The following is a 27,391-nucleotide window of genomic DNA, read 5'->3' as shown; positions in this document are numbered from 1 at the left end:
TTGTTTAAAGTTTCTTTTCCATCGACTTTAGGATATTTGCACGACTGCGAGAATTTAATTAGACTGAAGGAAGAACTAGAGGGGCCTTTGGGTCAAATTTTGTCTCGACTGAGTATCTTCGCAGCTGCATTGGCCGACTATGACTACAGTGTCCCGTATCGTAATTATCATCTATTTGTATTTGTATTTTGTATTTATGGATTCTCCACAGGCACAGGCCTCTCTCTAGGATGGGTAGAGCTACAATGCAGAGTCCGTTGTCGTGTCATGGTTGCCTTGGCAGTACCAGTAAGCGACCAGGTCCTCCGTACGCATATCCGCATCCGAAAAGCTCAAAAACAGAGCACTGTCTAGTTCCGCTGAGTAGCATGTCAAATTTAAGCCCAACGGAAGCAGACCAATGACTTTTTTTGCCGTAGCTACATGACATTATACCTGGTACAAGCAGTATTCTTCAAGTAGCGGGTATGTGCATGTAAGCATGACCTTACTCCCTGCTTTAGTGGAGGAAGCTTGAGGAAGGGTAGTAGATATGATGCCAGCTTTGGCAATCTGTCGGTGATGTAAACAAAGAAGACTAGGACTTGGTTCTATCAGCAATACAGTAATAAGGTTTAGAGAGGAATGCATAATGTTTTCATGGTTTACTACCGTGTATTCATGTCTTTGCTAGCTGCATCCCACGCATTTGCTGTTCTGTGGCGACGCAGAGCTAGCTACCATACAGATCTGCGGTGCAAGGCGTCGGGCCGGGATACCGAGCACGGATTCGAAGATTGATTACTTTAAAATGCCACTCTATCCGTAGTGTTGTCCCACGCATCAGCTGTCTTTGGCGACGACGAGCTGACCTCCCAGGACCACAGTGCAAGACATCGGGTCGAACAAGGAGCATGGAAGATTTTATCAGAAACGCCATTCTATCAGTTTTGTCTAGCACAAATAGATCTCGCACTCACATGGATCTGCATAATGATATTTGTGCTGATGTCCGAAGAGATGTACTAATCATATAAACTAGTGCATGCTGGTTACTTGATCAAGGAGACATTAATATTTTGACCTGTTTCTGGAAAGAAGTGGTTCTGCAGCAGACAACAATGCAGGTGGACACATATGGTGTGTTGATGACCATACTTGTTGTGGCAGTTCTACTACATCAAGTACAGGCTAGCCATGGTACTGATACCGGTAAGCATGAGTGTTGTTTGAATTTCACATGTACTACTGTTGGTGTTTCTGAAAAGGATTTCTCTTCCTGCGTCTTTCAAAGCAATGAAGCGTGGGCCTAAAAGACTGCTCTCTCTCTCTCTCTCTCTCTCTCTCTCTCTCTCTCTCTCTCTCTCTCTCTCTCTCTCGCTCTCTCTCTCTCTCTCTCTCTCTCTCTCTCTCTCTCTCTCTCTCTCCCTCCCCCCCTCTCTCTCCCTCCCCCCCTCTCTCTCTCTCTCTCTCTCTCTCTCTCTCTCTCTCTCTCTCTCTCTCTCTCTCTCTATATCTCTATCTCTATCACTCTCTCTCTCTCTCTCTCTCTCTCTGTTGTTGTTGATTTTTATTTTGCTTCTCTCTCTCTCTCTCTCTCTCTCTCTCTCTCCAACTCTCTCTCTCTCTCTCTCTCTCTCTCTCTCTCTCTCTCTCTCTCTCTCTCTCTCTCTCTCTCTCTCGCAAATCGTTTTGAACCGTTTACACGAAAACGGAAAACGGGCGATCAGGCTGGAGTAAACATGCACCGGCCTGGCGCAAGGGCGGGAAGGAATACGTAAGTTGGGGTTGGTACATGCTGGTGGTCGCAAGGGTTGGGTATTTCCCGCGAAATATAGTCCCGCGCGGATTGGTTTCCATGACCGCGCTACGTTTCCAATCGTTTTCACTGTTTTCACCGTTAACACGAGAACGAAAACGTTTTGAAAATGAAAACACTTTGAAGTGCGTTTCCATTTCGTTCCGTTTAGGTATCCTTTTCGGGCATTGTCGTGTAAACGATAGTAGTAAACGCAACGATTTCTTTCCGTTTAGGTCGTACTTTGTTGTCGTGTAAACGCAAATCGTTTTCAATCGTTGTCGTGCAAACGCAGCCTTAGATACAGTGACGTTCCGTATCCTGCGCGACCCCCCACCTGGTGAGCAGCGAGCACCAGGCCGGCAGCAGCAGTGTGAGTCAGTGTCAGTGCACGTGGAATTGTGAGAATAGACGCTAACGGCCAAAAGTATTATATATATAAAGGGCCATTGGCGAAATCATGGCTTTGGGAATTAACTATAACGCTGCGAGACTCGTACCAGGAAGTGAACCAGTAACCTCTTTTGGCCAGGCGCATTCAGCACTATTTTAAAGTTTAGAACGTGGTCTGTCTCATTGTCCAGGAGACAACCAATCAGCGACGTTCCAGCCAAGGGCCTTATCAGTGTGCTAAAGGGGAAGTTAAGCCTAAAATCAAATTTACACCAGTTGTAGTCGTCGGGGTGCTGAGTCGAATGGTCTTGGTCCGAAGAAGCTGAGACGCTCCCTTCCTCCTTTGTTCCCAATCGAACTCGCGCACTTCCACCGAAACTGGGTGACTGTGCCCTACTAGATTGGGATTTGTATGCAAAATGTCACTAAAACTAGTAAAAGCGCCGTTTCGTTCTTATAAAAGCACGGATGACCGCGATTGGCCCATATGTTGTAGTCTTTTGGACGCTGAGTCGACTGGTTTTGGTCGGAAAAGGCTGCGATGTAGCGTTCGGCCCTTATTCCCAATCGAACATGGTTGAACAAACGGTCACGTGCTCCTGCGTACACCAGTCACCTGGTCACCGCGCCAGCAGGCGACAAATTTCACACCAAGGTTCAACTCGAAGGTGCAAAGGTTCAACTCGACTCGAGTGACAGAAACTCGCTCAAACATGCTGTCTCGTAGCCTGCACGACCATGCAGGCACAGCGACCAGGTGACTGGAGTAAGCACGAGCACGTGACCACTTGTCCAGCCATGTTCGGTTGGGAATAAGGGCCGAACGCTACATCGCAGCCTTTTCGGACCAAAACCAGTCGATTCAGCGTCCAAAAGACTACCACTTATGGGCCAATCGCGGTCATCCGTGCTTTTATAAGAACGAAATGGCGCTTTTAGTGACATTTTGCATACAAATCCCCATCTACATTGTAGTAGGGCGCAGTCACCCAGTTTCGGTGGAAGTGCGCGAGTTCCATTGGGAATAAAGAAGGAAGGGAGCGTCTCAGCTTCCTCGGACCAAGACCATTCGACTCAGCACCCCGAAGACTATAACTGGTGAAAATTGATTTTAGGCTTAACTTCCCCTTTAACAAAATATAAAAAATTGGTTGTGAGCAACACTGGCTCACACTCAAATAACTGCTTTTCACCAGAAAAATATTATATTTCAACGTTTCGGTCATGAAATAACCATCATCAGGAATGAAGTGGGCACACCGGTTAGGATGGGTTAATATACGAGGAGCGCTGCAAACTGATAACAAATCACACCTGGCCTATTCGCTACGGTGGTGGGCGAACGCAAATGTGGAGCGGCAGAACCAGGCCAATGCAGAACCGGACACATTCGACAGCAAAATTTGGCATATCAAAGCCCACGGTTTTGAACAGGGTCCAAAGCTGCCAAGGGAAGAAGAATTCGGCTTGGCCAGTTTCAAGCGCGAGGTCATGAATATCTACCGAACAGCGTCAGCTCCCCGGCCTAACATGTCTCGAAAAGACCGCGAGCGGCTTACCGACCTCCGCGACGATGATTCCGTGGTCGTCAAGAGGTCCGACAAGAGCAATACGTTTGTGGCGATGAAGATGGCAACGTACCTTGATAAGGCCGAGACTATCCTGTCAGATGAGACAAAGTTCACACCCGTCAGTGTCACCATCGATGATTGGGAGAAGCAAACGCGCACCATCCTTCAACGCGTCTGTGGTGGTACACTAGAGAAGGACCTGTACCAAGCCATACTCCCTGGCGACAACAGGTTTCCGGAGATGTATGGCCTACCTAAAGACCACAAAGCCACGGTACCGCTTCGGCCAGTTGTGTCAGCTGTTGATAGCCCGGTGACCAATATTTCTATTGTCCTGGAGCGTATACTCAACCAATGCCTGAAGTATGTCCCAGCACATCTGAAAAACACGCTGGAAGCACTGGAGGATATCCGGCAAGTGTATCCCGACCTACAAGCCCCAGCGGGGACCATCATCGTTACGATGGACGTGGTCGCTCTTTACCCAAGTATCCCTATCGCTGAAGGGGTGCAGGCGGTTGCTAGAGTCCTGCAGCAGCACATCGAGTCTGTTGACACATTTGGTTTAAGCGTGGAGCAGATCGAAGAGCTGTTAACCTTCGTTCTAAGATCCAATTATTTCAGATTTGGTGAGAAGGTCTACCACCAGAGGGAAGGCATCGCCATGGGTAACAACCTAGCGCCCCCGTTTGCGATTATCTTCATGCATGACCTCGAAACCTCGCTGTTGCTAAACTCGCCTGGTGCTCCCGTACTCTACAAGCGTTATATTGATGACATCATTATGCTGTGGACACTGGGGGCCGCGCTTCTCCGCCAGCTGATTGCGTTCTTCAATACCGCCAATGCGAGCATCAAGTTCACGTATCAATCTTCGGAGGAAACTGGGTCGGTTGACTTTATGGACACGACTATTCATGTCTCCTCCGAGGGCGCAATATCATTCGAGCTGTTCCGCAAAGCTTGCCACAGTGGCCTCGTCTCAGACTTCAACTCCTGCGTTCCGCAACAGCAAAAACTCGCCATCGCGTCTTCGGAATTCCTCCGCGCGGCCCGCCTTTCCTCTGATCCTGCAGCCCGCCAGCGAAGTGAGCAAAAGGTTATTGACACATTAAAATTCAACAATTTTCCTGACAAAGTGATCGCGACTGCTCATGAACGAGCCAGACGACCTGCTAAACAGAAGAAAGACTATCGATCCACGTTGAAGTTACCATTCAAAACGGATGCCATCCACTACAGGGTCCACCGTCTTCTAAACAAATACAATCTAAATGTACAGATAATCTACAAGAATGCGAGGCTTTCCAACAGCGTCACTAAGTCCAGCCTCACTGGACCTTGCTGCCGTAAGTGGGTGGATCCCGCTGCCCCGAGGCGACGAGGAAGGCCTAAAGCCGCCTGCGTTGCATGCCAATCGAGCGAGGTAGAATGCACAAGACGCAACGTGGTTTATCGTCTGACCTGCAAGTGCTCGGAGAAGTATGTTGGAGAGACTGGCCGCAGTGTAGCAACGCGAACAAAAGAACACAATGATAACTCACGCAACAAGACGTCTGGAAAAGCCCTGGGCGAGCACTACCGACTTCACCATGGCGACGAGGTACTGCCGCTTGGCGAGTCGGCATTCACAGAGGTTCGCGTCCTTGCCACTGAGTCGGATCGGGCCAGGAGGAGAATACGCGAAGCAATACAAATTCGCGACACGAGCCCCAGCATAACGTCCCCACTTTTACCTCCTGCCCACTCACACTGGTCCCTGTTTCCGATCCACTCTACTACATTCCATGATCACCACGTGGAACTCCCTGCCTACCGAGATTAGGATATCTGAAACCCGTGGTGTATTTAGCCGGCACGTTAAGTCCCATTTCCACAGGTATAGATTCCATCCTCGAGGTTTTCTCACTTCCTGATTACCCCCCCCCCCCCTTCTTTACCAGTACCCTTTTCGCTTGCTTCTACGATTTCTTATTTAACCTCTTCACATTAATCTTTTTTTATTGTAATATTTTCTTTCTTTTAAGAATTGCACCCTATTGCACACGCATTGTACACGTATATTTATTCTCGGAGACCCCCTTGATTTAGGCTTCGGCCTTTGGGGAATCCCTCAAATAATAATAATAATAAACAATAACGCAGGGTGGGACCTCCTGTGAATTCTCTGGTGAGGCCTTGTACATATTTCTGGCCCTGATACTCGCTCTTCCTGGATGGTGGTGGTTTAGCACCCCTTGAACTAGTGCACTGTTACTACTACTGTTGTTGCTAGCGCCTGCAATTACATGTCTGCACGCACCTAGTGCACATGTACATTCTGTTTGTTGCTTGTACCTGTGCCATTTTTAGAGTTGTCGCGTATTGCGTTATTTCTATACCTGGATTTTTTTTGGTGATGTTTTGTCCTTTTGTTCTCTCTCTCGTCATAGTGCATGCAGGTGTGATTTGTTATCAGTTTGCAGCGCTCCTCGTATATTAACCCATCCTAACCGGTGTGCCCACTTCATTCCTGATGATGGTTATTTCATGACCGAAACGTTGAAATATAATATTTTTCTGGTGAAAAGCAGTTATTTGAGTGTGAGCCAGTGTTGCTCACAACCAATTTTTTACTTATGAAGCTGCGTGATGCGTCCTACAAGATTTTATATTCCCCTTTAACTACTGAAGTAATCTTCCACCAGGCTACGCCTGCCGGGTTTGTATTTTATATTATTATTATTATATTAATGGCACTTGGGTCTGAATAGGGACGCATGCATGCATGTACTGTGTTGTCTTGTCTTGTCCTGCTTGCAAGCCCTCTATTTCCCTTTCAATTATCTCTTTCTTGTCATCATTGTCATTCAGGTTGGATGACGTGTCCTTCTGGTCCACATGGAATAGAGTATATATATGTTGATGTTGCAAAGACTTTTGATAAGGCAGTGCTTCATTGCAAGAATCTCGGGATCGGTGGCAAGCTAGCTACTCCACGCAATGCCACGGAGAATCAATGTACTAACCAAACTAAACCAAGTCGCACAACTACCTGGATTGGAATTCGGACAACTCCCAAAAATCCCGATTTCAATTGGACCACTGTAGATTCTGGGCATCCTATTAACTTTGCACATTGGACTGCTGGGGAACCAAGCTCAGACAAGTATGTTCATCAACTGTGCGTAACAATGTGGTATAACCCAAGCCGAAATACATATGGGTCTCGATGGGATAATGCAGAATGCAGCGGCCATGCTCAGTTTGTGTGCCAAAGACAAAGTGAGTATTTAGGCAGTTAATAGCTGGGAGTAGTGAAGTGTTTTACGGCTCCCTGCTTCATAGTAATGGGTTGTTTGTTTGTTGTTTTTTTATTTAGTGTCGAAGAACAAACAGGCAAATTTGCCTAATTACGTGATATCGACTAAAAGGAGAGTATAAAAGGCCAGTCAAGGTAAATATGCTGAATAGAGTGGGTGATAAAGTATTAAAAGCCAGTTACTCCAGTAAAGGAAATGGTAATAAAGCGGGCAGTGGCGTTACTGAAAAGCAGCATGTGCTGGGAGGGATAGCATAAATCAATAGTACTGCGGGATTTTCCTGATGTCGGGCTGGAGCCTGTTTCTGTTCATGTGTACATTCCAATCACAAACATTGGATCTGGCTGCTCATGCCAGTGTACTGTCAGGTGCAATGTGTCCAGTGTTGCTCATTGCACATTGTTCTTCCTCTGCACTACATTCTAATTGGACTGTAATTATATTTTGGCTCAATCTCCTAAATTCAAGGGGAAGTTAAGGCTAAAATCAAAATTTCACCAGTTGTAGTCTTCGGGGTGCTGAGTCGAATGGTCTTGGTCCGAGAGAGCTGAGACGCTCCCTTCCTACTTGAATCCCAATCGAACTCGCGCACTTCCACCGAAACTGGGTGACTGCACCCTGCTAGATGGGGATTTGTATGCAAAATGTCACTTAAAGCGCCATTTCGTTCTTATAAAAGCAAGGATGACCGCGATTGGCCTAGGCCTCGACCAAATATGCTAAAAAAAAGAGCATATTATGCTCGTCGCATATCAGGAAAAACGTCCATAATATACCAAAGGCTTAGCAAGATATGCCAAAAGATATGCCAAAATATCCCAAAAAATGCTCGACATAAGCAGAAAGTGTAGATCATTTCAGTAAAATTACAATCTTGGAATATTCATTAGCTTCACGGCTATCATGCTTATGGTGCAAATCAAAACACATGCAGAATAGTATGGCTGTGGTGTGTCCCCAGCAACCGTAGCGATAGTGTTCATCCATGGGGAAATGTAGCAAACGCCTCAACCATTCCAAATCCATCCATAAAAGGCATTTCTGAACGCATTTTGTCCATAATATGAATGTTTTGTCCTCATTTTCTTCAGAATATTTGAATTATATGCTGGCTTCATTCCAATATTCCCTTTGTCGCTCAATATGCCATATATGAACTGTCTCACAAAATATGCGGAAATATGCGCAAGCATATTTGGTCGAGGCCTAGATTGGCCCATACATGTATGTTGTAGTCTTTTGGACGCTGAGTCGACTGGTTTTGGTCCGAAAAGGCTGCGATGCAGCGTTCCTCCTTTATTCCCAATCGAACATGGTTGAACAAGCGGTCACGTGCTCCTGTGTACACCAGTCACCTGGTCACCGTGCCTGTGTCGTGTCCGTGTGTTTCTATCTGTATTGTATTCCGTCTGCTCCTACATGTATCTTTGTCAAGTGTTTGCCGTGGCGTCGATGTGTCTCGTCTATGAATAGCGTTGGGAAACCTATCACTATTCATGCTTTGCTGGCTTGCTGCTCGCTCGCTTCGCTCCTTCAGCTTGCACGCTACTACTAGTACAGTCATAATTATAGCAGTATATACATGTAGGTCGATGCTTTGCGTCGATTGGTTGTTCTTGTTGCTTCTCGTTTGCTTGGAACTTGGTCCTAGAGTGTAGCTTTGGTCTTCTTCTGTGGTGAGGGTGAGGAATGGGTATCTGGACTCCTGGTATATTTCCGTAAAGAACCTGGAATTGTAGAATCCTGATAGTATGTCTGGCCCACTTCCCGGTCATGACACCTGCAGGGTACAACTTACTAGCCTGTTTGACCTTTTTTGGGTGCAGTCCTGTCACTCGAGTTGAACTCGAGTTGAACCTTGGTGTGAAAGTAACTTGTCGCCTGCTGGCGTGGTGACCAGGTGATTTGGGCACTGAGGAGCACATGACCGCTTGTTCACCCATGTTCGATTGGGAATAAAGGAGGAACGCTGCACCGCAGTCTTTTCGGACCAAAACCAGTCGACTCAGCGTCCAAAAGACTACAACATATGGGCCAATCGCAGTCATCCGTGCTTTTATAAGAACGAAATGGCGCTTTTAGTGACATTTTGCATACAAATCCCCATCTAGTAGGGCGCAGTCACCCAGTTTCGGTGGAAGTTCGCGAGTTAGATTGGGATTCAAGTAGGAAGGGAGCGTCTCAGCTTTCTCGGACCAAGACCAATCGACTCAGCACCCCGAAGACTACAACTGGTGAAATTTAGATTTTAGCCTTAACTTCCCCTTTTTTGTATTGTATTTTATTATTTTACTTGGGCATTCCCAACAGACCCTAAGGTCTTCTTACAGGGTGCCCAAGATGAATGAAATTGTTAAGTTCCTGGCGAAATGAATTGGGGATATGATTTGTGCGAAGGGATTCGGGAAGCGCATTAAAGCGGTCAGCACCAAGGAATGAAATAGATCTGTATCCAGCTTGCGCTTGCACAATGGGTAAGGAAAGGGAATAATTGACTTGGCCGCGGGTTACTCTATCTGTGTGAGCGCAGTCACGGCGAAGGGAGAACATGCCAGAGAGGATCGAGTGAACTGCAGATATTGTGGATGCAACGGACCACGAAGAATATGGACTTAGTATGATATCTTTTGTCTAAGCTACCCTTTAAGAGGACATATGCATGATTGTATTCGTTCCGAACAACGTTAGAAGTCAAAACTTCTGACGACTGCTGGCCCGAAACGTCATAATTTTTTCAACATCACAATAAAAGAATTTTCAATGCAGCGTATGCGCAGATTGTGAAAAGCAATTATTCATTAATTTTATTCAACTCAATCTCATAGCATGTGTATGCAACGCTAGTATGCTGAGCAATCCCAGAGATGAGGGCAATACCCAGCCATGGCAAAAGTCCAACAACAAAAAAAACAAGAAAAAGTGGAATGAAAGGAAAATGGAGGAAAGCTACCCAGTCTACGCTCCGCCAATAAGTGAGATAATCGATCATTACAAGTGAATAGAGAGAGCAGCTGTTTGTTGACAAAACCCCTTTAAAATATGGCTTTGAAATCCTAGTAAACAAAAGGCAATTAATTCACAACCGATCTGGTGAAAAACTCGGATGCTGAGCCAATAGGAATATAGTTAAAACTAGCCTGCGGATATGTTGGAGCTGTTGGGGGCTTGGAGCTAGGTGTCAGCTAGGTGTCAGGTCGTCGAATATCTCAATATCCATGTCAGTTTTGTGCCTCGTTGTCGCACTATCTGACTGTACATTATCTCGTTACCTTGTTGGACTGTTTGTCATAACTAGTAACTTATACATGTACAATGTAGGTTCCTTTCTCTTGGTGGCAGACTACCCAAAAATTCGCTGAAAAATCGAATTTGTAAATTCATACTGAGTGCTACGTCAGTTGAAAGACCATGAATAGCTGCAAATTCTCTGAAAATTGTGTCCCGATCTGACCGGCCGTTCAAGAGTTATGGCCGAAAATGTGCCCTTGCAAGGAAAGATTTTTTTGTTGCACGCTGTCATTTGTTGGCAGCACTGTATTTGAATGTGAGCAGACCGTGCGCAACTTGTCGTATCATGGAAACACGTGAAAGTGTGCAGAATTTTGCTCCAAGTCCAAAAAATCAGGTTTTTGAGCCACGTATTGGGCTGCACGGAGGCGGGCGAAGCCCGCCGCCGTGCAGCAGGACTTTTGCCAGCACCCTCGTGACGTTGCAGATATGTGGCTTGATTATTGTAGTTGACGTTGATTTAGTGACTTTGGCAAGTTTGAGTCGTGTCAAGAAGTCAGGTAGGATTCAGTACTAGGCAGTAGTGAAACGTGAGTGGTAGTCTTTGCCGGTTTCTGAGGGTATCCTGGATTTGGTGTGCAGCGCTGTGGAAATGGCTTGCTGTGGAGGTCCCAGCACTGGATGTTGTATCAAAGGTACGACCTCGTAGCACGTGCTAAACCTAAAAAAATTCAAAAATTGACTTGGGTCTGTGGGAGTGTGTGAGAGAACGCCCACTCGTTCCGTTGTGACAGATTCCAGGGCCTCGTTGAGGGGCCCTACCCCATCACCCATGGCTGCTTCTGGACTTGTTCTAGGTTTGAGTCCCGCGCACGAACAGAATGAGCACGAACATGTGAAAAAATTGTAAATGCACTTGTTTGGCTCCTGGGTGGCTCGCACACCGTGGCACTATGCCGGAAATTTGAGTTTTTCCGGCCTGGAAAGCCTGTCAGTGAGACTCAAGAACTTGTAAATCATGTCCTGAGGGCCAGCATAGTGGCAGGAGTGTGTGGTCAAAATTGCACTCAAATCCATTGAGAAACACCAAAGTTACGGTCAATTGAATGCCATATGAAATTTATGGGTAGGCTGCCCCCTTAAGATAATTATGGTGAAAAATTGGCAAAATCAAGTTCCTCTTAGTTAATGTACACAGAATGGAGCGGGCATGGGAGAAGAGTATGTCACAAACACAGCATAACGAATGGGAGAAAAGAAATAAGAGCTTATCAACAAATAACCTGAGTGTGATTACATTCGGAAAGAATGGATTCAATCAATCAAACAATGTCACTTCTTTCCTGTTAGCTGCAGGCCCAACAACAACAGTGGTGACAACACCCACTACTACACCAACTACTACACCAACTACCACACCAACTACTACACCGACTACAACACCGACTACAACACCAACTACCACACCAACTACAACACCAACTACCACACCAACTACTACGCCAACCACAATAGCAACCACTGCACCACAGATCATAGGGACTACCAAATCAATCACCCTGCCGAGAATTAAGGATACTGCCACACTAGCAACGACTTTGTCAGCAATGATCCATCCTAGGACACCGCTAGTGGCATCTGTGTCTTCGTCGTCATTGCCGGACCCAGCATCAACTGGTGAGGAACTGAGAGACCGCAGCTCATTTATCACTAACCCTGAGAACATTGTGCTAGCATAGCTTTTGGAATGATTTCATGGCTTTCAGTGGAAATCATTCTCTTGGGCTCTTTAACTATTTTAATGTTGTGCATCAGACATCAGCACATCTGCAAGTAGTTCAAGCAGTCCAAGCCAGTCTACCCTCGCTGTAGCAGTACCAACAGTGGCAGCATGTTGTGTTCTCGCCATCATCATCATCACTTTGGCCTTTGTAGGATGGCGACGAAAGAAAAGGTAAGAGCTAAAGTTCAGGAGCGCGTAAGTACGAAACATGCACAATTTAGCAGAGCTCCAAGTACAATTTCAATTTTTATTCTGTGATCGCAATAGCTTCACCGTATGGTATTCCGAATTCAGATTGATACATCTTTGCTTAATTTTACTCTAACGATGCAAGTACTTCGAAGTAGTTTCCAGCTATATCAGCAATTATTTCCCTGGCCAGCCCGTCAGGAGTGAATTTTCAACTCGCACACACTTTGAATAGTGGTATGTTGACATGCGTAGTGCATACATAGCATGGTGTTAATGTCATCTGTTGTTCACCTATACATCTATGTAGAATGAATGTACCCATCACCGGCAATGGTCCTTCACGTGCACTGGAACAGTATCAAAATCAGTGTGAAAATGCAGGTAAGCCAGGTCTCTTTCCACTGCCAATACTTTTCAATCTTCAACAAGTAAAGTCATAGGTTGGTATCGGTGAAATTGCCTTTCGCCTCGTGCTCTGCAGTTTATTCTGGTTTGGACAGGTTTTGAAAAGCTGAAATTGCTTACTATGAGGAATCATCAGAGTATGATGTCTTCTAGTATTAAAATCACACGCAGCATGCAGGCATAGAAGGTGACAGAATGATGACCTGATTTCCACGCTATACTATGAAGTTTCAAATCGTAGGTACAAGGTGAAATAGAACGTCAGGGGAACTATTGTAAAGGTTGGTCCAACTACATGTATCCTTATCCTGGTTATCCATGGCTGGTGAAGAAGGAGAGAATTTCTCAGGAAGTAGACCATACGTGTGAGGTTCAGACTAAGTAATGCATTCATGGCTAAAATGGAGGTTGCGAATTTTGTCAATAAATGCGAATAATGCTTCCGCCCTTAAGAAATGGCAAGGGTCTAGGGTATGGGAGAAAGAGATGTTGCGTCTACTGGCAACCATCAACACAATAACACAGACTATGAATGCCACTGAACTGGCATATCCTTCACAGTCGAGTAACACAGATACATGTACCTCGGTCAGTGTCAGTGATTAAAAGATCATTTGTGTCAGTACGATAGGCTAATTCCTTGTCAGTTAGATAAATTTTTGCCACAAGAAGCCAAGAGAGAACCGATAAATTTATCGCGCCCATATATTGGTTCACATATTCAAATTGTGTCACAAATAAATACAATGAATAAACACAACAAACCTTACATGTACATCTTCCGTTCGGATCAGTTTTTACTTTTCTCTTTTCGGTCGTCCCCCTAGACATTTGTACTATGTGCTGTTGATGCAACCAACTGAAATAATAATGTTTTGTATTCCTTCTCACTGCTTCTCAACCTTGCAGTTCTCGGCTGTCAGCCAAGTCTGGATGTATATGAACCCATGGACACGGTGACGGGGAATACTTATACAACCTTTCCGACGGAGAGTATCGCTCTACCAATTGCTGGGAATACTGGAATTGATCACAACTCTACAGAAGAGACGGCAACCACCACAACGCTGGGTTTTGCGGACAGCAACTGGCATGGGAAATTTGGCAATGTTGGAGGAAATCTGCTTCTAGAGGATGTTCCAGCATGTGGTAGACCTGCTACGGCTAGGAGAGATGTTTCTACCATGATCACCAGCAAGTGTGCAGAGCAAGAAGACAATCAACATACCTATATCACAATGACTGATTGTACAAGTAAGGGCGGTGATACCCTAGGAGCACCTAGTGACGACACTGACGTCTACTATTGTGCAACGGATGAGTTCACAGATGGTGAGCAAGCTTTCACGGGGGAGTACATCAACGCTGCGTCAATTCTCACCAATAACTGTCCTCCCCATACGAAACGCCTGGTACCCACTACAGCTGTTTATGTCAACAGCAATACCTGTAATGAAACACGGTTTAAACCAGCCAGTCCGGACAATGGACTTCCAGGCAGTAGACATCCCGACCAAGGAAATCTTAATTGTGTGGCCGTAGATCTCCTTCCACCTCCACCAGAAGATGATATTTACCAAGACATGCAGCCTTCCAACAACGACGAAGTGTACGTTTAAAGGCAACACTTCCCAGCGTATGTGCCATGGTTAATGCCATGCATTGCGCAACCGAATCCATCGACACAGCCGCGCACGGAAGAAGCAGCAATGCCAAAAGACACCACATCTAAAAAAATTGCCGGCCAGCACCACAGCGCTCTGAAAAGCGTACTGTAAAGAAGCAAGTCCGAGTGATGGAGACACCCAAGACAGAAGAACCACCTCGAACTTCGGTTGAGCAGTAGATAGAAGAAAACGTTTCTTGTAGCGGCTGTCTCCAGAACTTGCTAAAATCTTACATGCTCCTTATGTTTACACGACTTCCTGAGTGCTTGGCTTTGTTCACTACACTTTCTCGTTTCGTTCGTTTCGGCGCTTTCCTTCCCCTCATTGGACCTTTCCTAACCTGAGCCTTCCAAGTTGGAAGGTTGTTGATTTGCGCCTCGTGGATTTGTTGGAGCTAGGTGTCAGGTCGCTGAATGTCTCAATACTCCCTGTCAGTGTTGTACCTTGTTGTCGTACTCACTGACGGTATAAGACCTGGTTACTTTGGTGGACAGTTAGTCATAACTCGCAACAGTCACTCATCCTATTCATAGCTATATTCAAATTATCTCCTCGCAGATTGTTCGTAACACTGTGTCCTTTTTATTCATGATTACATTGCCTCACCATCTGAGTTCGAGTTTTGTTCTTTCTCTGAATTTGCTTGGTGTTCTTGCTCATTGTCATTGTGATGTTTTGTGCTTTTTCCTTGGGTTCACTGATACCATTACTGCCTTTTTGTTTTTTTTGTTTTTTTTGTTTTGTGCTTGATTCCCACATTTATAACCCATATTACCCTGTATATACCGGTACTCACACCATCATGCAGTGTAGATGCAGAACCATCCGACAAAGTGTGAACTGACTTACTATGTATGTACAGTTCAAAGTACATTGTACACCGAATTCTGCTTCAGCTTTGTATTGTATTGCAGAAGGTAAGCAGCAGCGTTAGGTATTTGAAAATTCACAGTAGGTACATTAACTCTCCACGTTAACTCTCCACGTTAACTCTCCACGTTAACTCTCCACGTTAACTCTCCACGTTAACTCTCCACGTTAGTTGACCACCGCTGCGCTATGCGGCCGACCACGCACGGTTCACACAACAGCAAGAGGTTCCTTCTGAACACCGAATCTCTTCTGACGGATGTTTCCGTCATTGACATCCCATCAGAGAAGATTGAATTGTTGAATAAATCGTGCCACGTTTCCGAAATACTCCTAGCTAGCTAAATCAAAATGGTCAGATAATTTGGCAGGAAGCGTGCGCTCCGCGCAGGAGCAACCAACTTGGTCCAGTACCGCTGGAGTCGCTATTTCTAAGACCTTGGACATAGGTCTAGTGGGTTTTTTAAAACTTTTCTACTGCCTGCATCTACTGCATCAGTGGATATCTCCAATTGAGAAACGCCTGCAGTGTTGGCGGGTGAAGCAGGGTCGGAAGAGGACGGGGTTGCATTACGCTTTTCTGGTATGCAGAAAAGGGGTGATGGTATTTGCACGACTGTGCACATTTCACTGGTGGGTGCATTGGTCGATTATGAGATATGCCCACAGTGTGCCGCGACGTACTTCTCTAGCCTGTGTAGAGCTGCAGTGGTGAGCCATTGTTGTGATATTGTTGCGTTGGGAACACGCCACCAGAGCCTCGTAGGTATATCCACGCTGGAAAGGATAAAAAATATAAACAATAGGAGCATCGTACGTCTAGCCCCAATGTGCAGCGTGTCAATACTATAAGGACAGTGAAAGCACATGATGCTATTAAGGTTGTAGCTGTGTACATGTGAATGCAGTGCCTATCTACTCTAACTGTGTACATGTGAATGCAGCGCCTATCTACTCTTCAAGCAGCCGTCACATGCATGTAGTAATACTTACAAAGTGCATTGGTTGGAGGAAGCTTGAGGGCGGGTAGCTGATATGACGCCAGCTTTTGCAATCTGTCGGTGATGCATACAAAGAAGACTAGAAGCGGATTCTATCTGCAGTAAAAGAGGGAAAGAGGAATGCATGATGTACTTCTAGGTTTGCTAGCGTGTATTCATGTCTTTGCTAGTTGCATGTCTGTGGTCCCACGCATCCTCGGTCTGGCCATGAAGTGCTGGCTTCCCAGATCCGTGGTGCAAGATAAAGAGCTGGCTTCCCAGATCCGTGGTGCAAGATGAAGAGTGAATCCTAAACACCATTCTATCGGCAGTATTGTCCCACGCATCCGCGGTCTGTGGCGACGAAGAGTTGATTTCTCGGGCCCCCAGTGCAAGACTTCAGCCCGAAAATTGAGCTCGGAAGATTGAATCCGAAACACCACTCGATCAGTTTGTCTAGCGCAATATTATTAGATCTAACAATAGATCAAACACTCGCATAGATCTGGATATTATTTCGCTATTATCTGGATAGATGTAATTATAAACTAGCGGAGGTTACATGGTCGAGGAGACATTTGACCTGTTTCTGGAAAGAAGTGGTTCTGCAGCAGACAACAATGCAGGTGTACACATATGGTGTGTTGGTGACCATACTTGTTGTGGCAGTTCTACTACATCAAGTACAGACTAGCCATGGTACTGATACAGGTAAGCATGGGTATTGTTTGAATTTCACATGTACTACTGTTGGTGTTTCTGAAAAGGATTTCTCTCTCTGTGTCTTTCAAAGCAATGAAACCTGGGCCGTCAAGACCGTTCTCTCTCTCTCTCTCTCTCTCTCTCTCTCTCTCTCTCTCTCTCTCTCTCTCTCTCTCTCTCTCTCTCTCTCTCTCTCTCTCTCTCTCTCTCTCTCGTTCGTTCTCTCTCTCTCTCTCCCTCTCTCTCTCTCTCTCTCTCTCTCTCTCTCTCTCTCTTTCTTTCGTTCTCTCTCTCTCTCTCTCTCTCTCTCTTTCTTTCGTTCTCTCTCTCTCTCTCTCTCTCTCTCTTTCTTTCGTTCTCTCTCTCTCTCTCCTCTCTCTCTCTCTCTCTCTCTCTCTCTCTCTCTCTCTCTTTCTCTCTCTCTCTCTCTCTCTCTCTCTCTCTCTCTCTCTCTCTCTCTCTCTCTCTCTCTCTCTCTCTCTCTCTCTCTCTCTCTCTCTCTCTCTCTCTCTCTCTCTCTCTCTCTCTCTCTCTCTCTCTCTCTCTCTCTCTCTCTCTCTCTCTCTCTCTCTCTCTCTTCTCTCTCTCTACCTCATTATGATAAATAAATGATTGGTGCATGCTACGAGGTTAATCACAAACAGTATTTCGAAGTAAGTGGAGTCTACGAGGCATCGAAGTAAAGCAGTACAAAGTTATTGGAATATGTCACTTCCCATGGACGTGTAGCCTACTCAGAAGCTAAGTGTTGAAGTAAAACAGCACAAACCTAAAGCAGCGGTATGTGATTTCCCTGGGCACTAGAAGTGTACTCTGAAACTGCGAATGGACTGCAGAAACCCCGCCACATATTTCAACAAAACTCCTACATTGCAGTATGTGTCAACACTTCGCACGAGTATACGAGTGGAGCTAAGAGGAGGTGAAATTGCGGTGAAATTAGTCACGATTACTTTCTCGGCATCGCCTGCCAAGAAAGAGAAACGATGCAAAGAAAGCGACCATTCACAAGAAATCTAGCGGAATCAATGGTTATGCTGTTGCAGCATAGGTGATGACAGCCATGACGAGCGGAACTGAAATGTCACTTCTCCGAGGACATAATGCGCTGCTTGGCCTCTCTAGCCGTCAGTTTACTTGAACGACGGTGCCATCACCAAAGTTCAGCGGAGTGCAATCAAAGAAGCGGAGAAAGGCTGAAAGAGCTGACAAAACGACCCGAGAGAGATGACGACGACTCGAGTGCAGAATTTTTTTTCTTCTCTTTTTTCCCTGTACTGGGGTACCGGGTGTGTGTATGCATGCTTGACGAAGTTGAGGAAAAATCGGCTGAAAGTCGGGAGGTTTGTTATTCATTTTGTGCGGGAGATCGGGAGATGACTGATTAATGATTATGTCAAAAACAAACAAAAAATCGGGAGATCTTCCGACTGATCGGGGAAATTTGTCACCTCTGATTCTCTGAAGACCTTGCTGAGAATTGAAAAAAATGAATGACCATCTACAATAATATTGCTCTCTACGGCATAGTACCGTCGGTCAGTGTCGTGCAATGTTATCGCATCAGCTGATTGTTTAGTAACTGGTGGTGTTAGTGGACATTATAGCGTAACTTGTAGTTCCTTGGTCCTTTTTTAATTTTTTAGGAATTAGTCCTTGGCTCTCCATCCGAGTCCATTCTTGCACACCTGATGAGCCGTCCTTATCTATACCGTACACGGCGAAAGGATCGTCGTGTGAAATTGCTGCGTGTTACCGATAGCGCTGCTTATTGTCCATCTAAATTGTCATCGTCGAAGTACAGTGCTGTTTTACTGAGGCCTTCGGTTATGCATGATTCTTGTTCGCATAGCTTCCCCTTTTTTTGATCTTCGCATCTTTTGAGCCACGCATGTTGTGTGGAATGTTGCTGTGCGTCGTTGAATCGTGGTTTGACCGTATTGTCCAATGGTCTCGCCAGTATCGTCATCGACATGCATGAACATCCGCTAACGTCCTTCACAGCTGAGACTTTCAGCTCGTGCTTATCTTGGTTGCGCTCACCTTCCCCTCCTTATGTTATTTTTATAACTTGGAACCTTCCAAGTTGAAAGGCTGTTGGAGTGCGCATCCAAGATGTGCTACAGCTGTTAGTGTTAGCCAGTTAGTTGTAGAACGTCAGTACCGTCGGTCAGTGTCGTGCAATGATATCGCATGAGCTGATTGTTTAGTAACTGGTGGTGTTAGTGGACATTATAGCATAACTTGTAGTTCCTTGGTCCTTTTTATTTTTATAAATTAATCTTCGGCTCTCCGTCCGAGTCCAGTCTGCAGCATTGTGTACAATAATATTGATATGTACTTTCGTTCTCAGTTGTGATTATCGGATTCATGTTTAAAGTACAAGTATTAGAAATGAAAACTTATTCCATCACAGCAAGGTATAGATTATAGTAAAAGTGAGACGGTATTGAAGAAATGGGCCAAGGTAAATTAACAGACGCTACTGGGAAGTGAACCAGGAGACTCTTGTGGCCAGCTATACTTTAGCTCCATTGTATAACGATTTTAAAAACTTTTTAATCTGCAACCAGGATACGCCGCTGGTGCGATGGTAGTACTTCAAGTACATGTAGATGTTTATTAATATTATGTTTATTTGAAGGGTTGTGACACTTGTCTTTTCAGTGTCTTGGTTCTGAATCTGGACGCGTACATACTTGCTCTGGCCTGCTAGCAGTCACTCCATTGAGTCAATTTCCCTTTCATTTTTCTCTGCCTACCCATCATTGCCGTTCAGGTTGGATGACGTGTCCTTCTGGTCCACATGGAATAGAGTATACATATTATGTTGATGTTGCAAAGACGTTTAATGAGTCAGTGAATTATTGCAAGAGTATGGGAAATGACAGCAAGCTAGCTACTCCACGCAATGCCATGGAGAATCAATGTATTAACCAGACTAAACCAAGTAATACAACTACCTGGATTGGAATTCGGTCACTCCAGCCTTATCCCTATCTCACCTGGATCACTGAAGATGATGGACGTCCTATCAACTTTTCACATTGGACTGTTGGAGAGCCTAACTCTAATGAGTATGTCCAACAACTGTGCGTAACAATGTGGTTTAAACCAAGCCACAATACATATGGGTCTCGATGGGATGACAGAGAATGCAGCCATCCACTTGAATTTGTTTGCCAAAGACAACGTGAGTAGCGTTTTAAAATAATAATGGACAATGAAGAGGACCATGTGCCTGTGAAGAGGACCATGTGCCTGTGAAGAGGACCATGTGCCTGTGAAGAGGACCATGTGCCTGTGAAGAGGACCATGTGCCTGTGAAGAGGACCATGTTCCTGTGTTCATTTTAAGGTTCAATTCGTGCAGCGTAGCTCATTGTGCACACCCCATTGTTCTTTCTTTTCTCTAATTAATTTGGGCTCAATATCCGAATGTAAACACGACCAGTAATTCACATGGAAATCAATTATAACTCAGATGGTGAGGCAAGGAAATATGCGTGCCTCACTGCTTTCCATGTGTTCAGATTCATCATAAATTTGAGGGATTCGGTTGAAAACGGAAAAGGTCCGAAGGAAAATGTAATTTCCCGTTTCCCTCAAACCAATGAAAATGTAATAATTAATGAATCAATTCATCAATATAATTATTAGGAATTAATGAAACCCAGAATCGATTTTCTCGTTCCTATCATCAGTGGGAAAAATACGGAACTAAAGGATGCAACCAAAGAAACTGAAGTTAAGTACTGTATAGAAAGGTGTTAGAAATAACATCACGATACAAGTGCTATAAACCCACTAGAGGAAACGCAAAAAGGTAACAAGATTACGTAACCAAAGGTGAGAAGGCACTGAACGTAGTGTCAACCTACGACTATAACCTCCTTGCAACAACGTGCTCTTTCTGCTTACACAAAACAGGCTTATGAATCCGTATACAAACTGCCTCAAGGACTTTCATCTGTTGGACATACCGCGCACGACACAGTACAGAAAAATGAGAGTCATCATACACACCAAGACAGTCAGGACGAGATAACAAGTGTAGATACACAGCCGAATTCTTACGATGAACACATTCATCCGCCTCATCTCGCTTTTTCCCATCCTCCTCCTCCTCGTCCATCTCATTGTCCTCTTCCTCGTTCCGCTCATCATCCTCACGATCACCATCACTACCATCATCTGCCTCGTCCTCTGTCTCTTCACCAACCGTTCCGTCATCCAATTCCTCTTCCATCCTCTGATCATCCGTACATAATTATACAATCAGATAGTGCGACAAGAAGGCACAAAACTGACAAGGATAGTGAGACATTCGACGACCTGACACCTAGCTCCAACACATCTACGAAGCGCAAACCAACGAACGACCTTCCAACAATTACTTGAAAGGCTCAGCCGCTCAGGTGCGGAAAGTTCCCTTGTCAGTTTTTGGCCTTGTTGTCGCACTCTCTGACTGTATATTATCTTGTAACCTTGGTGGACTGTTAGTCATAACTAGTAACTTATAGGTCCTTTTCTCTTGACATATTAATACTACTTCAAGTATTTGCTCAACATCCGAGTTTCAATTAATCAATGTCACTTCTTTCCTGTTTGCTACAGTACCAACAACAACGGTGATGACTACAACACCCACTACTACACCAACTACCACACCAACTACTACACCAACTACTACACCAACTACTACACCGACTACCACACCAACTACTACACCGACTACCACACCAACTACCACACCGACTACTGCACCCACTACTACACCAACTAACACACCAACTACCACACCAACTACTACACCAACTACCACACCAACAACTATGTCGACTACTACACCGACTACTACTCCTACTGCAATACCAACAACCAATGTACCAGGGACCATAGTGACTGCCACGCCGAGAACTAAGCCTAGTACTACCACAGTAATGCCATTGACATTATCAGCAATAATCCTCACTAGTACTAGGACACCGCTAGTGGCATCCGTGTCTTCATCATCACTGCCCTACCCAGCATCAACTGGTGAGGAACTGAGAGACAGCAGCTCATGTATCACTAAGACCTAAAGGATCTCGCTAGCATACATGTATATTATTATAGTTTCGGACTGATCTCATCTTAGTGTCTTGTATTTTATGTTGTGCTTCAGGCATTAGCACATCTGCAAGCACTTCAAGCAGTCCAAGCCAGTTTATCCTCGTTGTAGCAATATCGTCAGTAGTAGTATGTTGTGTTTTCGTTAACATTGTCACTTTGGCTGTTGTTGGCCGGCGACGAAAGAAAAGGTGAGGATGCCATATTCAAGAGTAACCGGATGTGCTGCAAAACATCTGTACGTCGAAGTTCGTAAAACTGCATTTCAGAAGTGGAAAAGTGTGAACTACATTTTCGCTGAATCGTACATACAATTGCACTATTTCAGTGGTCGTAGTAGCTATCCATGGGTCCATGGGTTTCACTGGCTGTAACTGAAGAGCTAGTTGCTTGATTTCGCTTGAAGAGAATGCCCGAAAACTGGTCTGTGAAATTTCTGAGTCCTGATTGATGGTGGTGGTGAGGGGATCAGATGTTGTAGTTTATCTTTCCTTGATAAGCTTCCCATCTCCGAGAAAGTTATTCACAGGCGGCATGCATGCATATTAGCATGGTGCCTATTATTTTCATCTGTCGTTCGCATATCCAGATTGGCTGTAACTACCACCGACGACGGTCACTCAGGTACACTACAACAATGTCAAAGTCAGCGTCACGAAAATGCAGGTAAGCCAGGTCTAGGCATTGGCGGATAATGCTCGAAAAGGTGGCAGATTCTGCTCGAAAAGCAGTGAAATTGGCAGAACTATACAAACCTTATGGCGGGCAATTCCTCGAATTCTGCTCCATTTCTTTATCCACATACCAAACATGCATGAAACTTCCGAGAAAAAGTACCGAATTCTGCCAATTTTTCTGCCGGCATTATCCGCATATGCCTAGCCAGGTCTCCCTCCGCCATCTTCAACAAGTTGGTTCATCTAAGTTTGCTTGTAATGGATGAAATTGTCTTTCGTGCACCTACGAGTACTGTGGTTTTTCAAGGTTTGGGCAGGTTTCGAAAATCTGAAATGGCTTGTTATGAACAATGTTGATGTCTTCTAATATTGCAATCAAACATAGTGAAGAATGATTCATAATGTAGAAATTTGCTCTAAATTCTAGACTAGAACTCCAAGGGTGGAGGGGCTATTTTGAAGGTCCATGCAGCTATCATTACTTTATCCATAGTCGGTGAATGGAGTGAAACTTTTGCAGCGAGACCAAGAGGCCATACATAATGATTATGTGAGTGCCCACACTGCCCAGACTGCCCACACTGAGTAATGTATAGCTAGCTGCAATGGAGTTTGCGTATATCCTAGAAGTAACGCGGGTGCATGGTGTGGGAGTTTGAGATTATTATGTGGAGCTCACTGAAGCCATCTACGATAGACACACGGAATGGAATGAGAGTAAACACCACTGAAATAGCAGAGATAACCCGAAACCCCTTTGCTATCATATATACGTGTACGTTCTTACAAGCAGTGCCCTGAGCCGGTTATCTGAAAATCAGTGGTGTCAGTTCATTTGCTTTCCTATCCCCTTAATTGTCAGTACGATAAAGTTGTGCTATACAAATCCAAAGCAGAACCAATATTTGCAATGTGCCATATCTATTGGTTTTACAATTTCCAGTATTTCTCATAAATTAATCCAATATGCTTGCTAGGAAACACAGCTAGCATGGGAACGGTTTGCTGTCTGGACTGTTTGCTGTCTGGACGGTTTGCTGTCTGGGCTGTTTGCTGTCTGGACTGTTTGCTGTCTGGACTGTTTGCTGTCTGGACTGTTTGCTGTCTGGATGGTTTGCTGTCTGGACTGTTTGCTGTCTGGACTGTTTGCTGTCTGGGCTGTTTGCTGTCTGGACTGTTTGCTGTCTGGACTGTTTGCTGCCTGGACTGTTTGCTGTCTGGACTGTTTGCTGCCTGGACTGTTTGCTGTCTGGACTGTTTGCTGTCTGGACTGTTTGCTGTCTGGACTGTTTGCTGTCTGGACTGTTTGCTGTCTGGACTGTTTGCTGTCTGGACTGTTTGCTGTCTGGACTGTTTGCTGTCTGGACTGTTTGCTGTCTGGACTGTTTGCTGTGTACAGTGTAGTTGCAGATCAGTCAGTGAAAGCAACTGTACATTCTACCTTGTTGTTGTTGTTGAAATTTTATTTTGTATCGCAGACCACACGGGCAATGGTGCCCAATATTATGATGGCGATAAAGTAACGGCCAAAAGCCAAGGATACAACAAGCAAGCCTCCATTGTATTACCCATGCAGTTCGTTCTTGCCACATTTGAGGGTGGAACGTCAGGGCACAACAATTTAGAAATTTCTGTTGGGTTGTAGAAATTTAGTACCGCAGCAAAAGCAAGCAGAAGGAGATGAAAGCCCCAGATTTACAAATTTAGAAAACGTGACCTACAAACTTTGGTTTGAGACTCACCTTTTTACATTTGTAAATTTATTCCCACGAAATCTGGTTTTCAAAGCCAGTGGGACTTGTCTATCAGAATGGACTACATGTAGTGAATTTTAGTGTTTTTTGTGTCCTTTGCCGCTGCTATCTGCACTCGTTTACTTTTCTTGAAGCCCCCAGTGATTATCCAAGTCTGGAGCTATATGAACCCATGGACCGAGTGACAAGAAATGCGTACACAACCATTCCGACGGTGTTTACCTCACTACCGATTGCTGGGAATATTGGAATGGACCAAGATTCTACAGAAGAGGCGGCAACCACCACAGTACTGGGTTTTGGGGACAGCATGTCGCATGGGAAATCAGGCAATGTCGGAGGAAATCTGCTTCTAGAGGATGTGCCAGCATGTGGTAGAGCTGCTACTGCCCATAGAGATACATGTAGTTCCACCATGACCTCCAGCAATTGTGCAGAGCAAGACGATGATGAAGACTCCTACGCTGCAATGACCGACGGCGCAAGGGCTGGTGATGGTGCACTGGGCGCATCTAACGGCGACACTGGCGTATGCTATTGCGCAAGGGGTGAGTTTACAGCCTGTGGTGAACAAGCGTTCGGCGGGGAGTACATCAACGCTGCGTCAATTCTCGCCAATAACTGCGCTTCCCATACGAAACCCCTAGTGCCCACTACAGCTCTCGATGCCAATAGCAGTACTTGTAATGGATCACGGGGAAATTGTGATGGTTTGGCCGTAGCTCTCCATCCGCCTCTACAGGAAGATGATATCTACCAAGACATGCAGTGTTCCAACAACGACGAAGTGTACATCAATCAACACCTCCCAGTAAAAGTGCCATGATTAATACCATGAAGCTCATACAAGCAACCATCAAATGCAGCCATGTACGAAAACCACAATGCCAATAGATACCACATCTGACCTTATGTTCTCCTTATGTTCGCATCATCCCATCCGGAGCTGTAGCTTTGTTCATGACACTGTCTCGTTTTGTTCTTTCTCTGAATTTTCTTTTAGTGTTCTTGCTCATTTTCATGATGCTGTTTTGTGCTTTTCTTTGAAACATGGTTTCCGACTAACCAGCCACTCCGGACTGCGGACATCTAGACAGTATGCCTGTAGCTCTCACTTCACCTTCACCAGAATTTAGGTGATCTCTATCACAGCATTGAGTCTTTCAATGCCTTCGACGTGTACACTAATCAACACCTCCCAGTAACAGTTCCATGAATAATCATTAATGCCATGCAGCTCACAACCGAATCCATCCAAAAAATCCATGCACGCACACAGCAACGCCAGCAGATGTCATGTTCATTTTGACCATAATGTTCTCCTTTTGGTGGCATGGCATTCAGAATCAGAATGCTTGGCCATTGGTCCATCATGCTTTCCGTTTTCATTCCTTCTCTGGATTTGCCTTGGTGTTCTTACTCATACTATCATGGTCATAAAATAGACTCATATTGTTGTTTTCTTGTTTTGTGATTTTCCCTCGGGTCCCCTGATAGCATTTGTTTTTCTTTGAGTTTTGTTTGCATTTGAGTCCATACAAATATCCTGATTTCTGGATCAGCTTTTAAAAAGATGCTGTTCCAATAATCCCCCCCCCCCCCCCCCCCCTCCCAGGTTTCCCTCTTTTCATGTACATCAGCCTTGACTCACCATCTGAGTCACAAGAGTCTCAAATTGTTGCTTTCACACAAGTTCCAGCGCAGATACCACATTATCAGTCCACTGATCTCCATCACAGTAACAGTCTAACTCAGAGTTTCCTGTTATGGCGCACGCATTCGTCAGGAGACTGTGATCCACCAAACCAGGGTAGATCCACTTCCTGGTCTGTACATACATGTCATGATGATGTACATACATGTCATGATGATGTACATAACATTGTGAACAGAATGATGAACTACATGAAATTGTAGTACTGTATAATTATTATAGTCTGTAGATCTACATTGTTATTGTTAGCACTTCTACAGTTCTAGCTCGGCGTAAACCCGGTAAACCTACGCGGCTACAACAGTGCAAGGCGTTGGTTCAGTCTGTTCACCATGACAATCATGATTGAATCATGTAGTCCACAGTCATGTAAATCTACAGCCAGTGTACTGTGTCTGTGTAGCTCATATCGGTGCTTGATGTAAATCTACAGCCAGTGTACTGTGTCTGTGTAGCTCATATCGGTGCTTGATGTAGATCTACAGTCCATTATCATGATTATACGAAAGCAAAAGAAATAATTCCTCGAGCGCTGTCCAGTAGATTTACTAGTAAGTAGTAGTAGTGAAGCCGCTAGCCTCTAGATGGCTCGGAGTCGCTGTGGCTGCAGGAACCGTTGAAGCAGGTAGTCATACCCGAAATCCCTGCATTGGTGGAGGAAGTTTGAGGACGCGTAGTAGACGCCAGATTTCTCAGTCTGTCTCTTCGAAAAGTAAGACTACGAAGGAATTTTTTAATACATGTAGTTTTGGCAACAAAAGGAGCAGGATGACGGTACCGCGGTGTATTCCTGAACTGGAGTTGTCAGCTGTTCGACAAATGCGGTCGCATGCACCTGCGTCGGTGGACACGAAAAATTGACTTCCAAATGCCAGGCCGAGTAAGTACGTAGTTAGTTAGAATGACAATGCTTTTACGTTGTGTTGCATCCGCTTTTTAGTTTTAGAGTACACACACGTACACACGCGTGGGCGCGCACGCACATACACACGCGTGCGCACGCACGCACACACACACGCACACAGAAGAAAGAGGACTTAGTTGGCTATTGAACCGCTCAAAGGCCGACACCCCAAACTCTGGGTGGACTTGGAAATGATCCAGCTTATGGGCTCACCACACCTGAGACCTCAGTACTTCAGTAAGTGTGTGAGGACAATGTGCAGAAAAAGGATTGACGCATCAGGGTATCTGTCCCGGGATCCAACTGCATCCAACTGCCCCCAGTGAAGGTAATACTTGCTGCAGTAGTAATCTATGATTTA

General features: G+C 45.1%; 2 protein-coding genes across 2 annotated transcripts; both read left to right on the top strand.

Moving 5' to 3' along the window:
• Positions 1-880: 880 nt before the first annotated feature.
• Positions 881-15,142, top strand: LOC135807025 (mucin-2-like). The gene is made up of 6 exons (XM_065321118.1): positions 881-1,191; positions 6,595-7,005; positions 11,622-11,948; positions 12,087-12,225; positions 12,554-12,627; positions 13,561-15,142. Exons 1-6 carry the CDS (start codon positions 1,101-1,103, stop codon positions 14,268-14,270), a joined length of 1,752 nt encoding a protein of 583 aa, XP_065177190.1. The 5' UTR covers positions 881-1,100; the 3' UTR covers positions 14,271-15,142.
• Positions 15,143-16,377: 1,235 nt separating this feature from the next.
• LOC135807024 (uncharacterized) lies at positions 16,378-26,001 on the top strand. Its single transcript, XM_065321117.1, has 6 exons — positions 16,378-16,879; positions 19,650-20,063; positions 21,487-21,909; positions 22,037-22,172; positions 22,571-22,647; positions 24,547-26,001. The coding sequence occupies exons 1-6, from the start codon at positions 16,789-16,791 to the stop codon at positions 25,236-25,238; spliced, it is 1,833 nt and encodes a 610-aa protein (XP_065177189.1). The 5' UTR covers positions 16,378-16,788; the 3' UTR covers positions 25,239-26,001.
• The last annotated feature ends 1,390 nt before the right edge of the window (positions 26,002-27,391 follow it).

Source organism: Sycon ciliatum, chromosome 1 (assembly GCF_964019385.1).
Source record: "Sycon ciliatum chromosome 1, ocSycCili1.1, whole genome shotgun sequence".
NCBI classification, from domain to species: domain Eukaryota; kingdom Metazoa; phylum Porifera; class Calcarea; order Leucosolenida; family Sycettidae; genus Sycon; species Sycon ciliatum.
Note: the sequence above shows the minus strand (reverse complement) of the source record. Positions and strands in the feature narration are given on the sequence as shown.